We start from the raw sequence: 17,525 nt of genomic DNA, 5'->3' as shown, positions 1-17,525 counted from the left end.
AAGTGCGGGAAATTTGTCCTGACGCGATATACGTATGGTGCAGTGCTCATATTTTAAATTTAGTTTTGTCGATATCCTGCGAGAGGGTAGTGGAAACCAAACACTTTTTTGGAACAATTAAAAATTTGGGCACATTTTTCCACACGAGTACCAAACGTTCTGATTTCTATAATCGATTTTGTTTTAAAAAATTACCACGTGTAGTACAGACTCGATGGGCCTATAATTCCAGAACTGTAAACGTAATTTTCAGTGAACTTTTTAATTTGAAAAACCTATTTAATGATATGCTTGAAAATCAATCAAACTGGGATGGAGAGAATCTTTCGGCAGCTAGAATGTATTTGTTTACACTAGAAGATTTTGAATTCAATTATTTTTTGGAAATTTTCAATCAAATATTTGTTCAGACGGATGTGCCGTATAATATAATACAGTCGAAACTATCTGATATTGGCTATTGTATTAAAAAAATTGAGAGTTTAAAAGCATTTTTGGAAAATTTCTTCATAGAATTCGAAAAAATATATAGTAAATGTGCGAATGTTTATGGCGAACCTCGAAAAAAACGAAATATGGATGATGTTAAAATGCATTACAGGCGAATTTTCAGAGAAATAGTTGACAACATCAAAAGCGAAATTGATGATCGCTACAGGGAAATTAGACTATTAGATTTTTTCCGTCTTTTGGATTCTGATTGTTTCGAAACTTTTAGAAATAAACTTCCAGATGAAATATTCAATGGATTAAAATTGAAATACGGACAAAAGTTTGATTTTAAGAGATTGAAAAATGAGCTTAATTGTTTGTATTCATCATCATAATTCAAAGGCATGAATGCTTATGAAGTCATACGTTTTTGCCAGGAAAAAAAAAAGTGCGAAGTGTTCCCTCAAATAATCAAATTAGCAAAATTAATCGTAACAATACCCGCTAGCTCGGCATCTGCAGAATGTTCATTCTCTGGATTAAAACGCATCCACACGTATTTACGTAATACTCAAGGACAAGAACGGCTTAGCAGTTTATCAATAATATCCTTGGAGAAAGAACTCTTGCTAGATTTAAAACGTAAGTCGACTTTTTATGATGATGTTATCAATGCATTTTTGGTAAAAAATCGTCGTATTGAACTAATTTATAAAAAATGATTGTTTCTGTTTCTCAGTTAGTCAGACATTTTTAAATAAATTTGTGTAAATAAAGACAATGTTCCACTTCATCAAGAAAACGATTCTTCTCGACGATTTTCTAATGGTAAGTACATTTAAAAAAATTATGCTACCTTATTGCCTAGTGCCTACCCTACTCTTAATGCCACTGCACGCCACTGAACGTCGAAGACAATTTTTGAAATCATTTAAGCTTTTAAAAATTATAAACGTAATTCCAAGCTATGTCGTGCTTTTGATATGCAAGCAGTGTATTTTGAGTTAATGCAAAATGCATGGATTGCAGCCCGTATATATGCTCAATGATATCCTGACAGAAGACACTAAAATCATAGAGTCTTTCTTTACCGGTTTAGCTACCAGGCCAAGAAATACTGAAATTATTCGCGGCAATATTCATCGAAGACGAAGGTGAGGGCGCATAGAGGCAAAGGTTATAAATGTTTTGGCATATATTGAAATAAACCCTCAAATAAGCATCCGAAATATTTCTAGAGAATTGGAAATATCCCATGGTATACTAGAAAATATTCTGAAAGAGGACAGGTACCGATACATATTTTTATTTGTTACAACACTAATAAGCATCCTATTATCTTATATTTATTGTTTTTTACTTAGACTTCATCCATATCACGTGGTTCTGCACCAGGTGCTTCTGGAAAAAGACTTTCATAACAGACTCAATTTCTGTCATTGGCTGTTGAACATGGTTAGAGAAGATACCCGATTTATCTCGAAAAGATATTATGGACGGACGAGATATTAGCAGTGATGGTGGTGTAAACCTGCATAACCTGCATTATTGGGCAGAAGAAAATCCCCGTTGGATCCCCGAGACTCTTGACCAAGGCAGATGGACTGTAAATGTGTGATGCGGCATTATTGGCGGAAAAATTATTGGTTCTTTCTTTTTCAATCAAACACTTTCTGGTAATGTGTATTTAAATTTTTTGCAAAATGATCTCTCGGGGTTGCTGGAAGATGTTGATTTGGAAACAAGAGGGCAAATAATTTTCCAACATGATGGTTGCCCTGCACATTTTGCAATTCAAGTTCGTCAATACTTAACCAGGCAGTATAGTTTGTGGATAAAAAGAGGAAGTATATTTCCTTGGCCTGCTCGATCCCCAGATCTGACTGTCCTAGATTTTTAGCTGTGGGGAAGGATTAAAGATTTAGTTTTTGCCACCCCACCCACAACACAGAACGACATGCAGAACCGAATACGCAATGTAATAAATTCCTTACCCCGAGCAGAAATCCAGACAGCGGTTCTGTCAACGACACAACGACTTCGGCTGTGTATTGAAAATGAAGGAAAACAAATTGAGCATCTAGGACACCATTAAAAATATAAAACAATTTATTTATTACAAAAATGTGAGTTCTAAAACATTTTTATTATATCAAAATAAGATATTGAGTTGCGGTTTGTGCCAGTTTTTTTGCTTTTTCATGCTCTTTTAGCCTAAATGAAAAAAAAATACATCGTTGTATTTAATATTTGCCAGAAAATAAAAGTCCAAAATAACACAAACCGCCCTCTAGCGCTGAACAAAACAACTAAGTCGGCTAAGTAATTATACCACATAAAAGCCTGATAATTACCCTTGAAAAATAAAGCTCGTTAAAATTGGTTAGGCCAATCAAAAGTTATCAACAATTTTAGATATAAATATTCAACCCTTCCCCCACTTATTATTTGACAGATTAAAAAAAAAGTTTGAAATAAAAAATGTTTTGAATTTATCATACTTCAAAATGACATCATTCTTCTCTAGGATTCACTTTGAATATTTTCAATAAAACCATTTTTTTCTATTTCAATGTTGTATCACGCCTCATAGCGGTCATTGTACGAACATGTAAATAATTTCCAACGATTTCTCTTTGCCGCTTTTATGAAAAATATTTTTTCGAGGACCTCTCTTAGTTGTACACCCGGTATAGTGCTAGCGGTATAACGGCAATTCTTGCAAAATACTGCATTTTGTGATACCAAGGTGCCACTTGGTACAGATGTTCTTTAGAACCATTTAAAAGATTTGGCCCGAAGAACACTCAAAATTTTCCGTGTGGGTAGATTTTAGAGGGGGTGGGGGGTTAAAATAAAAAAAAATCAAAAAATTAAATGTACCCTAGAGGCGAGATCTGGGTGTCAATTTCATATAATTTGAACCGAAGGAATTTAATGGTAGTACCAAAAATGCCATACAGATGCTGGCAGTCTGTCAAAAGCCGCCATTTTTAAAAAATGGCCGACTTTTCATTGAATTTTATCTTTAACGTAAACCGGGTCGTGTAAGGTGTCTAGACTTATGTTTTTGGGGTCAGGAAATTAATTTATGGCATTAAAAATAACCTACGGTTATCGAAAATGGACGCTATGTACCATAAGCGATTTCCCGCGAAACGGCCGAAAAAGTATCAAACAATAATTTGTGATGATAATAATATTGTGATACCCTTTAAAAATATTGACAGTGCTCCGTGACCCCTGCGCGATTCCTATTATTGAGATTGAGGCCTACATTCGATCTTCATTTATTGCCAATCATGGTGTGAGACACGTAGATATTGCATGGGACTTGTACCTACAGAATAGCCTAAAACATGCCACCCGTTCTGCCCGTGGTATTGGAGTGCGCCGTGTAAATCTTCCCGAAAAGGGTAAATAAACAAACTTTACATAAAAGATTCCGGCCTTAAGGTTTTTTAAAAAATAAGGTTCAAATTTTTTATCTCTTCATAGATAAACTGCCTTCTGACTGGACAGACTATTTACGCAACGATACTAATAAGGAAGATCTATTTCGATTTTTGAGTCGTACACTTCTCATCAAATTTAAAGACATTCAGCTTGTGACGAATGTTGACTCCACAATTGTGGCATCACATTCCTACTTGACAACTCTCAACGGAGTTTCTTGCTTGAATATGGGAGAGGCTGACGGAAGAATAGTGTTACACTTGCAAGTAAGTTCATTCCATTATCAAAAAAGTTTCACAATAAAATATAAGCTAAAGAGGTAAGAAAAAAAGGGCATAACCCACTTATTATTGCAGAACGCCATCGAGAATCGGGGACTACATAATATAATTGTTCGAAGTTCTAATACAGATGTTCTTGTAGTTCTAGTATCTTTCTTTCCAAAGCTCAGTCAGAAAGGTTTAAAGCATCTGTGGCTGCAATATGGAGTAGGATCTAAACAACGCTATATTAGTGTTCACCAAATTTCGCAGACTCTTGGAGACGACAAATCTGAGGCACTGCGAGATTTCCACGCTTTTTCGGGTAGTGATTTCACGTCCTTTTTTTGTGGCAAGAGCAAGCGTTCTGCATGGGACGAATCTTTCACTAATGCCTTTAAGGAGATTTCCAACCCACAAACCGAAATTAGTCCGATCGTATATGCGGACTTAGAGAAATTTACCATAAAACTGTATGGCGTATGCACATCGGAATCAAATGGCGTAAGACTATTTTATCTTTGAATGTACTGGGAAAATAGTACACAGTAAATTAAACATTTATTTTTCAGGATTCACGTCTAGGTATAAATGAGGTGAGAAAGCAGATGTTTGCTTCAGACGGTAAACACCTAGCTTCAATTCCTCCAACACGCGCTGCATTGGAGGAGCACGTAAAGAGAGCAGCGTATGTCGCTGGTCACATCTGGGACTGTGCAAATCTTGTAAAGGAAAATTGCACAAGTCCTGAAAGATGGGGATGGACTCTTGATCTTGAGGTCAATCATTGGAAGGTTTCGTGGTCCAAGTTGCCACAGGTTTGGAAGGCAGTTCGTGCTTTAGATAGACGTGGCTGCGTGACAGGCTGCGAGCCACTTCGGTGCAGCTGCCGCCGGCGACAGGGACTGCCATGTTCCCCTGCATGCCAAAAATGTATGGGGGATTTCTCAAATAAAGGGTAAATTTATTGAATATTTCCGATACAATCTACTACCGAACCTCCTATATTTATTTTTATGTGCAATTTGTTTTAGTGGGAATAACGCCGAAAAAGACAGGGACGTACTTGGCGATAGTTCATAGTTTAGTAGTTTATAATTTAGATACTTCATATTTCTGTACCTACTTTTTTATACTGTTCCTTATATTTAGTTTTTATATTAAACCTTATCTTTTTGTTTTATTTGTTGCCGTTGTTTATTTTTATTTGTTAATGTGTATTTTTACGTTGTTTTTATGGGATAAAAATACATAAATATATATAATAAAATATTATTACAGTCTTTCATATACACTTTCGATACCCGTGGGCTATTTTCAATATTATAAATGAACTTCTTGACCCGGAAACCCTAAGTTTAGACACCTTACACGACCCGGTTTTGGTTAAAGACAAAATTCAATCAAAAGTCGGCAATTTTTTAAAAATGGCGGCTTTTGACAGACTTCCAGTATCTGCATTACATTTTTGGCAAGACCATTAAATTGATTGGGTCCAAATTATATGAAATTGACACCCAGATCTCGCCGCTAGGGTAAATTTATTTTTTTCAATTTTTTTTTCTTAATTTTTACCCCCACTCCCCTAAAATCTACCCACACGGAAAATCTCGAGTGTTCTTCGGGCCAAATCGTCTAAATGGTTCTAAGGAACATCTGTGCCAAGTGGCACCTTGGTATCAAAAAATGCAGTATCTTTTGGCGTACCGCTAGTACTAGCACACGTAAGTTGATTTTTAGTCGACAAAACCGTGATTCTATTAGTTGCTATCACTAAGGGCTTCATATTTTCCAATTGCCATACATAAATATGCACTTATAATTACTAAACCAACAAAATCGTATACAGTTGGCAACAGTAGATAATTGTAGACAATGAAAGATCAATAAATATATTTTTTTATTGAATGATATTTCATTTAAAATACCTTCCATTGAAATCGCCTTGAAAAAGAGGCCAATAGAGTCGTGGTGTGTGGTATGTAAAGTAATAGATCTTCCAGATAGACTTCAACTAATTATTTTATATAACTTCGCGTTAAATGATAAAGCAACAAATACTAAAATTTAGTTGTAAACAAAAAAATTAATAATTTGAAAAATAAGCAGTGCAATACAAAACACTATATGAACATTCGCAGGCAAAAATTTTAGGAATTTGGTTTTTTAATAATTGTCATAACAAAAAAATAAAACAGACATGCAGAACATTTTTTGACAAGCACTTTTATATTATTACTGATATGTTTTTCAAATAAGTATAAGCTAAAATAAAAACAGCATTTTCCCTTTATAGAGTTTTTTATTACATGGGCATTTTATTTTATGGGCTGAAAATAAATCTCTCCAGAGCAAAAAATAATTTGTACCCTTTATTATAATTTTTTCATACTTTATTGGGATATTCTCAGTCAAAAACATAACACAGGAAAATAAGGTTCTGTATAGAAATTAACTATGCCCTTACAAAGTGCTAGAAATGTCAATAAATTCATGTGAGAAAATAGAAAGAAATTCGAATAAAAGCTCTCATAATCTACTGAAGATACAACAGGACTTCCGTGGTTCCTGTAGACCGGTGAATGTTTAACTTTTAAGAGCAACCAAAAACTGTGTATTAAAACTATCTTAATAGATATTATATAACATGTACATATATAATATAAAATCTAATTAGTTTTGGACTACGTTCTAAAAGTGGAAGCAAAAAATAGAATTCAGAATAAAGTCTATTTAAAACAACAAAAAAATATCTACTACAGCCAAATATATTTAAATTCAAAGTTTACCGTTTTTAATACGATCGTTTATTGTCTGGATAGACGCTTCAAGCCACTCTCGCACTGCAAGCAGAAAAATTGAGCAACGGGTTATTAGTAATATGTTATTGTTAACATGTATTTGGAATATAATAAATATCATCTTTTTTGAACGATATACGAATGTACTAATCTTAGTTAAATATTTGGGAGTCAATTGAACGTTAAAAAGATAAGATCCTTGTAAGGCCCAGTTTTTTAATTCATATTTAATATTTTTAAGGGTATATAATGTTGTATCTATAATATTTATCTTAAAATGGATGAATCAAAGATACATTAAATGGATTTAATGGGTACAATAAACTAAAACCACTTCTATCTAAAATAATCTTAATTAAGGTATACTCATTAAAATAAAATACTTTATTTACAATTTATTTTCTTGAACATTCTGTATGTCAGAACTGTAAAAATTGGAACTTATGTATTTAAGCGATTTTCACTCTTTAATACTTTTTAAGAAATATACTCATAAAATTGGTCAAGGTGGCATAATTATTGCCCAAAAATAAATTGTATTACTCCATGAATACCCAACAAAATTTTATTTTATTAAAATCAGTTAATAAAAATTGTATGTATATATTTTATTGATTTATTTATAAAAAGTATTTTATATGCTGCACTATAAAGGTATGAATTATTATTAAGTGATTTAAAGAACTTAAGAAGAGAAGTTTAAATATCGAAAACATATTCTTTTGAACTACAGTGTTAAAATTTTAAGAAAATAATTTTAATCGTAACTTTCTGGCTATTTTTTTGAAATTTTTTGACTAATAGGTACGTGCATGCCCTCATTTTTGATGTAAAAAAGATTTTTTTAAGTTTAAACCAAAATCATCACCAGATAAATAATATGGGATATTTAATCAATAAAAATGGTACGTCACGTTTTTTTTTTAAATTACTGTCATTCATCTAAGCAGTCTCAATGGAAATAAAGAAAAATAATAGATGTTTACTAATCATTGCACTATAGAAAGCAGAAAAAAAGTTGGAGCGTTAATTTTTTTTTGCAAAAATATCTAGTCCACCTTATATAGATTTTTACTTTGAAAAAATTAGTAACTGAATGAAACCAATTATTACAATAGTTCAGGAGTGGTCCAAGAATGACTTTTTCCAACTTTGCGACAAAATAGTGACATATATATTTTTGCAATGTGTGTTGTTTTATCGTATCCTTTATTGTTTAAATAATGTACCCCTTAAGAGTTATAAAATATTAACAAATTACTTTTTTTTCTTGATTTTCACGAAAGTGGTGATATACAGTGCTTTCATTTTAAAGCAAACCGCCCTTAATACCTTCTTAAAAAAAAAACACATCAACTTAAACCCCCATATGACACATCATTGTAAGCAGCATTAAAATGTCTATTCAACAGTACCAAAAAAATTAAATTATTTGACGTACCAGCAAATAGAGAGCTAAAATATCTAGTAATAATGAATATTTTACCGACATCATACTTTGGTATGTCTAATGACTAACCTATAGTCTGAAACATCATTTTAAAGGGCATACAATCTACCACCCAAAGTACCGATAAACTTACTTATAAACAGTAAGGGTGTAAAAAGGTGTTTAAGAAATAAACAATTTAATCAGTTCACAGAATTTATTTTATTAAGTGCTCAAACTGTGCTACGCTATTCCCGAGATAATAATTAAGTCTGTTTTGAAATTCCTCACGAACATTGGCAAGTCTTTGTCTGCTAAAATCTCTACATTCACGAGTAATTCGATGCTTTAAATCATTAATATTTTTAGGTGGGGTTTTATAAACTTTGCTTTTTAAATACCCCCAAAGGAACGGCCTCAGCTCAAAACTCTAGACAATCGTCTACAGGGAAGATTAGTTCCATCCCAAAAAAAAGCCCTGAGGCAGCAATTGCCCTCAGCAAAGGGCAAACACACACCGGTCAAAACGGTGCCCAAGAAAGGCAAAAAGAGGAGAGGGGAAGAGTGTGATAACAACCGCCCCATACACTGTAAAGCAACCACCTCGTTCAGCGCCCAAAGGGGGCGAACCTGGGTGACCTAAAGGACCCAAGCCAGGTGGCAGGAGGGCAAACTCACTGTTCAGAAAAAAAAATGGTGGCACCACGCTTTAAAGTACTACAAGCCAATTTGCAGCATGCTAGGGTTACAAGCATTGTACTGGCAAAAATCTTCGATGAGGCGAAAATCGGCATCGCCCTTATCCAAGAACCATGGAACTCCAATGAAGGTCGAGTCTGTGGACTGGGTATAACCACTGGTAAAGTAATCGAACCACCCCTTGGCAACAATGCCAAGGAGTTATTATTCACTCAAATATCTGCGACAGGGACACCATAGCGGCCCAGGTCTTCTTTCCGGGTGGTACGGAGGCACTCATATGCTTTGCATACTTCCCGGACGATGCAGCAGAATAACCTCCTCCAAAGATGGTGCAAAATCTGATACTGCAAAGAGAAAAACGGGCAGTATATCCTGGAATGTGATACAAACTCTCATCACACAGCCTGAGGTAGCACAAACATTAATCACAGAGGTGAGTCTCTTTTCAACTATATACTTGGGAAAAACAATTAATAATAAAGGCCATAAACCAACCTTTATTACTAAAAACGGAAAAGAGGTAGTAGATCTAACTATTAGTTCAAACTATATCGGCAGCAAAGTCAGCAATGGATGGTGTCATCGAAGCCATCAAGCTCAGATTACAGACACATACAGTTTGACATTGCTATCGGTAACAGACCCATAGTTGAGTACAGGAACTTGAGAAATACTGACTGGGTCGGATATAAATCGACCCTACAGGGAAACCTACTATCCTATGACAAAACTATAAAGAATCATGATCAGCTAAATTACATGGCTGATAAAATGTCTGAAGCTATTGTAACAGCATATTATGAAAACTGTCCACTGAAGGTAAAGGGGGGCAATCAAGGTGGACCTTTGTGAAACCACAATCTTAACAAAATAATGTCTGAAGTACGCAAACTCTTCAACCTTGCCAAAACCAGTAACAACTGGAAGCCATATCGTAGGGAGTTAGCCGACTACAATAAGGCTATATGTAAAGCTAAGACGGATTCATGGAGAAGGTTCTGTGAGGATGTCAATGAAACGCCTCGCAGTGCACGGATCTATAAAATGGTCTCAAGGGAACGTGAACAGGAGATGGGGTTAATAAGACGCCCCAATGGCACTTTCACACAAACCAGACGAGAGACGCTTCAAGTTCTGGCACAAACACACTTCCCCGGGTCCAAATTGCTTCATCATTTTGGAGAAATCGCTTGGCCACGATCCCAGCGACTATCCAAAGAAAACTGGCTTTTTACCAGAACCATAATTTCGCCTAGTGCGGTTAAAGGTGATATTAAACCATTTCAGCCCTTTAAATCACCAGAAGGGAACGGAATCTATCCAGCACTCCTTCAAGTTGTGCTGGACTTACTTTTACCCTATCCCTTAGCACTACTTAGAGCCAGTCTAGCATGGGATACATTCCAACGTGCTGGAAAGCTACCAACGTAACTCGCTCGGCTTTCGGGAGGAAAGGTAAATATTTTGGGAACATATTTAGAACGTCAAAATAAGATAAATTAACCCATATGTTTTAATCCGATTCTTAACCATTTCTAAAGTTTTTTTTTGTAAATTTTTGGAATAATTGCGTTCTCTGTATACCTATTTTAATACCTATTTTAATTGATTGGTAGTTTTGAGAAGCATGGTTGTCAGTTTGATTGATTCTGAGCGATTCAATTTGAAAAGAGCAAAGTTTCCATTACGTAATGCCTCACGCATTCACTCATAGGGAGTATGCTGACATGATATTCGTGTATGGTTTCTGTAATGTTAGCGCATGAATACCAACGAATTCCTAATCGAAAAGTTTTTCAGACAGTTTTTGCAAATGATCAGGAATGTTTCCAAGCATAAGAAGTAAATCTGAACGAGAGGCGGGACTAAATGTGGAAAATGTTCTGGATGAGAACCAGGGTGTTCGTTCGTTGGATTGGCAGAGAAGGACCTCAAGTTTGGCCACCAAGGTCACCAGACTTAAATCCACTGGATTATTGCCTCTCGGAGTGGATGAAAGCTCTAGTGTACGAAATATTAGTAGAAACCGTAGAAGGACTCCACAATCAAATTTATTAAAAACAATCCACAAGCAATTAAACGTGCAACACGAGCGCTTAACAAACGTGCTGCAGCTTGCCTTGAAGGGTTGGTGGGGGTATTTTCGAAAACATTTTAAATTACTGGAATTTTGTTTTTTTAGTAGTATTTGTTTGTGTTGCTTTAAAAATAAAAAACCTTACAAAAAAAATTCAGAACCGATTATTTCAGAAACGGTTGAGAATCGGATTAAAACCTATGGGTTAATTTATCTTATTTTGACCTTCTGAACATGTTCCCAAAATATATCCCTTTCCTCCCGAAAGACCCTGTCGTGCCATTCATCAGGAAAAGGAATATGGAACTGTCGCAGGATATGCGGCAAAACCTGGGAATGAATCCAAAACAGATGCAGTGGTTATACACACAGATCATCAGACCTACGATATCCTAGAGCTGGTGTGGTGGAGCAAAGCAACACAACAACTGGCCAAAACAAAACTTAATAGCCTTCAAATGCAGGCCTTGCTAATTACGGGAGCGATCAGCATATGGCGGCGTTAGGGTGGTTCATTAAAAATTAAAAGTGTATTAAAAATTACATGAGATTTTCTATGTCCCGCCTGGCGGTGCAACACCCTGTATAAGTTTTGAGAACTATTATATAGAAAATATGTTAAATATTCTTGAGTTGGATAGCCTGGAACATAGACGCGTGGTCATAGATTTATGTTACATTTTCAAATTATTAATGGAAAATCGGATTGTCCTCAACTATTGTCTCAAATTCGTTTAAATGATCCCTACGCCACTCAAATCTATTTTTCATACATCACTCTACAAATTATGGAAAACACTCTCCCATAGATCGCTTAGATTGTTAAATTCTATTAGTGAGGAACTAGATGTTTTTAATATGTCAATGTCTAGCTTCAGAAGATCTTTATCTAGGGGCTATTAGTCATATTGTTTAATTTGAGTCAACTGATTAAATTAAGACATATCCTCATCATGTTGTTTTCAGGACTATTTAATTCTTGTTGTACTAAAACGTCATTTTATTCCCGGAAATCTTGCAATAAATAAATATATGTAAATATTATAATGTAGTGCCATCGAATAAAGTTTAAAATTTTGTTTGTTTATAACGATGGAGAAAAGTGAGTTTCGAGCGTCAATATCATTCATCACAAAGGCTTTAAATCGAAAATAAAAATCTAATCTGAGTTGGAAGCAGTTCATGGGACATCTGCTCCCGTATTTGCAACTTTAAGTGAATTAGTTTAAACGTGACCGTTTGTTCACAAAAGTTGAACATTCTTCGGGTCGCCCAGTGGAAGTGACTACTCCCGAAAATGTTGACAACATTTTGGATATGAATTTAAGTGATCGCCGAATTTTCTAGTTTGATATTGAATATCTGTAGCAATGTTCACAACTCAACATACTTTTAAGAAAGCTTCGACAATTTGGAAATTCGATGAAATGTTATAAAATATCGCCTTACCTGGTCCATTTATGGGCAGCAGAGCCTGCGGTATGGGTTTCTGAGCAGCCAAAGGCAAAATATAAAAATCCTTTATGGCTTTAGTGGTGCTTTTAACCACCCCCAGTCTATTCCTGCTACTTAAATAACTGTATAAAGCTAAATAAGGCATTTGCTCTTCCACATTCGTCGCGTTCAATCTTATCAGTGATATAATCTTGCTGTTGGAACTTCGCATTTTGCCTATATAGTCCCAAACCGTATCTGGGGATATCCTGCCGACAATGTCCAGATTTTCGGAAAGCTCTTTACTTAGACCTGAACAATCACCTAGAATATTAAAACATGGCTATAGAACAATTAACTTTGTCTTCAATTTTAAATTTGAAGAAATTGATATACAGTGTTTCTGCAACTGCAACTTTTCTTTGACGAAAATAGGTGAAATCTTGATACTTTGCCAAAAGTTAGTGGTGCTTATAAAAAGACCAAAGAAAAAGTTGCGATCCCTTCCCTCGTACGTTTTTGGAAATCTCAAAATTTTTTTGTCATCGATTTTTCGCAAAAGCCGTGGGTTTTAGGAAAGTGTCCGAAAAAAAAATGTTGATAATTAAATTGCCTAGAATTTTTATTCCAGGATCTTTTCTGTAAAATAAAATGCGCAGAAGAGAGAGAGCTAAAGTCACCTAAAATTACTTTTGGGTGACCAAAATTTCGTCCTGAAATTATTTTTTTTTGTTTCAAACATTTTCAACGTGTAGAACTCAGAAAAAGCCTAAAAAAATGATGCATGCATTTTTTTTCAATATCTCGTTATCTAGATACAGCGGGTATATTTTCCAAATATTGCATTATATCAATATAAATGGCACGTAATAATTTACTGGAGGTGTTCTATTTCACTCCTTAAATGATTTTTGGTTTACTCAAAAATTTTTTGGATTCTATTTCTTTTATAACTCTTCAAATTTAACTATTTAATTTCTAAAACAAAAAAAGGTTAGATTATAATTATCTCCAACTGCTACCCGTGTTTGTCGCTTTACATCAATAATCAAGCACAAGATAGAGAGCGCCAAAGACACTAAAAGTACATGTCAAATTTTTATAGTCGCACAATGATTTTTTGGAACTGTATTTGATATATACATATTTAATGTCCATATTTGATAAAGTGCAGATTAGTTACTTTTACTTTTTGGTAACAATGTATTACATTACATACTTACCTGTAACTAATTTTGTTTTAAGCGAATTTAAAGGTTAAGAAGGATGAATTTAAGAAGCGAATGATTAATAATGCATTAGAGATTTTTTTTATTTTCTTGCACATCAAACGAATGATTAATAGCGAAAAATCAGGGGACTATTCAAAAATTTGTAGAATAAAGTCATCAATTGTGAATAATCATCAAATTATCATTCTTATGCATTGATTTTTGAAAGCAAAATCGATATGTTTGTCAAAAAGTAATGAAACTAGACCAAAGTCACTCCTTATTCTCATAAATTTACAAGATACATGACATAGACAAAATGTGAGTTCCAAAAACGCTCTTATATGACGGCGAATTGAACGGCATTGGGTGGTCTGTATATCTCTCTCATTTAAAATGTAAAAAAAAAACATTACACTACAATAAAACATCAAAATAAATGTTTGGTGTCTCCTTGTATAGTAATTACGGGTAGTAATTATAGACAATTATATTCTAAACTTTTTTTGTCTTAGAAATTCTTTAAATTGAGTAGTTTTCATAAGAAATAGAATCCAAAACATTTTTGAGTAAACCAAAAATCATCTAGGAGGGGGAAATGATACACATTTTTTTGGTGAATTACATGCTCCGGGAACGTTTAATGAAATAGAGCAGCCCTAGTAAATTACTAGCATTAGCCATTCATATTGATATAATGCGATTTTTGGGAAATCAACGCGCTGTATCTCTGTAACGAGATAATGCATACATCATGTTTGTAGGTTTTTTTGAGTTCTACACGTTGAAAATGTCCACTAAAAAAAATTATTTCAGGACGAAATTTTGGAAAAAGTAATGTTAGGTGACTTTGGCAGTAAGGCAGCAGTAATGTTGTGAAAGAAGATTCTAGAATTAAAATTGTAGGCAATTTAGTTATAAAAATTTTTGTTTCTGACACTTTTTCCTAAAATCCACTTTTTTCGCAATAAATCGATTACAAAAAAATTTCGAGTTTTCCAAAAACGCACGGGGAAAAGATCGCAACTTTTTGTTTTTGGGTTTTTTATAAGGAACACTAACTTTTGGCAAAGTATCAAGATTTCGCCTATTTTTGCCGAAATTGACAATTTTCAAATGTACTATGACCAAAAGGATTGCTAGACATCATTTCTTAATTCTTATCTATGATGCCGATGTTTTCCCCAAAGCCCCTGGATTGCTGAGATATGGAGGTAATGGAGATAATGAAACACTCTGTACAGAGTGTTAAATTCGAGCCTCACCATTGGGATCTCATAAACTAGAACACTCTTTTGAAATTTTAAAAATTCCGAATACTTCCGAAGATATTTGGAAAAAGCCGAATATTCGCTATTTCATTTTTATTTTTTTCGACTCTATTTCAATAGATATAACAAGATAAATTACTCATTCTTATTCCTACTTTCTCTATTTTACAACATGGTGTCGCCAGATTTTCTAACCGACGTGTCCTATATGAGCTATATCAAGTTTACTGCCTTGGGTTTTCTATTGACGAGCAGCGTTCGTTATGTCTATTTAATAGTAATTTTATTGATCAAAGACCAACATTAAACAAAATTGTAAACATATTCAATAAGAAATTTAACTGTCTATTGCTTTAATAAACGGTTAATGTATTAATTCAAATTCAAAACATTTTATTTTCTTATAAAAAATAAAATTATTATTACGTTTAATAAAAAGAATGTGGATTTGAGACAAAAAGATCGAATCACGATTATTATAAAACCGATGCCACCTTACTTAAAGACAAAGGCTGTGCTTAAAAATATAGTAAACTTAATATTAACAAAATATAAAAAAAACACAGAACTAAGAAAATAGATAAAGAGTGTAGGATAAACCTTATCCGCCTTAATAATTATGGAGATCATTCTTAATACTCTGAAGATCATCCTAAATATCAAACCAAATTAAATTATGTTCCAAAAATTTGTTTTATTTAACTTAGAAAAATAGAAAATCAACAGAGTAATTTTTATCATCATAGCAAAAAAACAAATATTTTTGGTATTCAGTTTGTTTACAATAACCTGCTCGACATTGTATCGCATTCGTATTGTTATAAATTTTTGCTTGTATCCAGACTTGCCTGTTACCTTCTGGTTTGGATTTGTTTGTTTTGGAGACCAACAGCATATATAGACTTTCCTATGGGCTTTGTATTTGTAATTAACTATTTTAATATGGCTGTGTCGTATACCCGTCTAAGAGTACACAAAAACTCATCTTATTTATGAAGAATACAGAGGAAATGGTCTAGCAGCAGCTAACCTTTATCAAGAAAGATATCCGAATTTGGCATGAAATCCTGATTATCGTGTTTATCAATGTGCACTGAAGAAGACCCCGTCTTGATTATGGTGACCATATTTTAGAAGAAATTGAAAATGGTCTATTATAACTACTTCGGCACTAGCAATCGAAAGACGATCCCTGTTCGTTGTTTATCCAAATCGGTGGTAAACGACATCACTAGTCATATTTTACCACATGCCAAGGAGGCAAAACCTGCTGTGTCCGGACTGCGTATGTCCAAAACCTAATATTGTAGCAAGTTTTTGTCGATTGTTATTGGTTATAACTCAAAATCTAGTTGGTTACAACGCTGTACTCCAAAATCTAATACGACACAACGCCGCCATAATATTAAATAGGATTTTACCATTAGACTCCTAAATATATTCGAGTACAACGCCAACCACTAAATCTAATAGACTGCAACACATAATTGAGAAGTTAGTGTTTTTTTGCTCATCCAAAATGTTAAACACAAACTTATTAAAAACATTTATGTATTATGCGGTAAATAAAAGCCGATATGGGTTAATTTTTTATTTTACTTAATTTAGGCAAACTGAAAAATCTAATAAAGTACCTAAATTATCTACTTAATTATTTATTCATTTACAAAAAAAAAATTATGTATTTTGGCATTAGGAATATTTGATGTAATATTAGCTGCCAAGGAATGTCGCCTCTTAGCTGGCCTACCACTTTGGATTCTTTTGGCGCCAGATTTTGATCCAAGGCGCGTATTTCTTCTGGTACGAGCCGTTGACTGAAGTTTTATAACACGCTCTTGCCTGAATACTGAACTCTTTGTTGCCAAAAATGTGTCCAGTTGGCTACCAGTTTAATTTTTTTTTCTAAGAATTTGTAAAGTTTTTAATATTTTAATAAGGTTGATGTTACTGGTTTCATTTATGGCTAAATCACAAATCCTTGCAAGCTCATTTATTAAATCAGCCACCACTGTCTTATGTTCTTTGGTAATTTACAAAAAAAAGGAAATTTTGTTTTAAATAACAACACTAATAGTGCTTGGGTAATAATAATAATAGGTACTTGAACATGCGTTTATAAAGAAAACAACTATATTAAAAAATGGCTTCTATAATTAAGTTGAAGCGAACAAAACACCAATAATAGTATCGCATTACCATAGCTTTGAACTGAATCAAATTTTAAAATTATTTTAAGGCTATTTTTTTAACAAAAAACCTTTCCTAATATCAAAATCGGGTAGAGTGGCAGATCTTTTTTGCCAAAAATGTTTTTATTTGTATAAATATATTTATACAGAATCCCCATAATACTCCATTAGTAATACAGGGAAACTGAAAAAAAAATTAAATAAATAAACCTACCAAAAGCACCTTTTAGCGTACCTAACGAGTTACGAGTCACAACGGA

The 17,525-nt window shown here is 33.8% G+C and overlaps 1 protein-coding gene across 2 annotated transcripts in view; it reads right to left on the bottom strand.

Moving 5' to 3' along the window:
* Positions 1-17,525, bottom strand: part of LOC126744273 (PHD finger protein 3) — a 99,162-nt gene that overhangs the window by 17,284 nt on the left and 64,353 nt on the right. For both annotated transcript variants that reach the window (XM_050451647.1, XM_050451648.1), the window contains one exon: positions 12,607-12,915. In XM_050451647.1, the coding sequence (XP_050307604.1) occupies positions 12,607-12,915 (309 nt within the window). The remainder of the gene's footprint in view (positions 1-12,606; positions 12,916-17,525) is intronic.

Source organism: Anthonomus grandis, chromosome 13 (assembly GCF_022605725.1).
Source record: "Anthonomus grandis grandis chromosome 13, icAntGran1.3, whole genome shotgun sequence".
Taxonomy (NCBI): Eukaryota; Metazoa; Arthropoda; class Insecta; order Coleoptera; family Curculionidae; genus Anthonomus; species Anthonomus grandis.
Note: the sequence above shows the minus strand (reverse complement) of the source record. Positions and strands in the feature narration are given on the sequence as shown.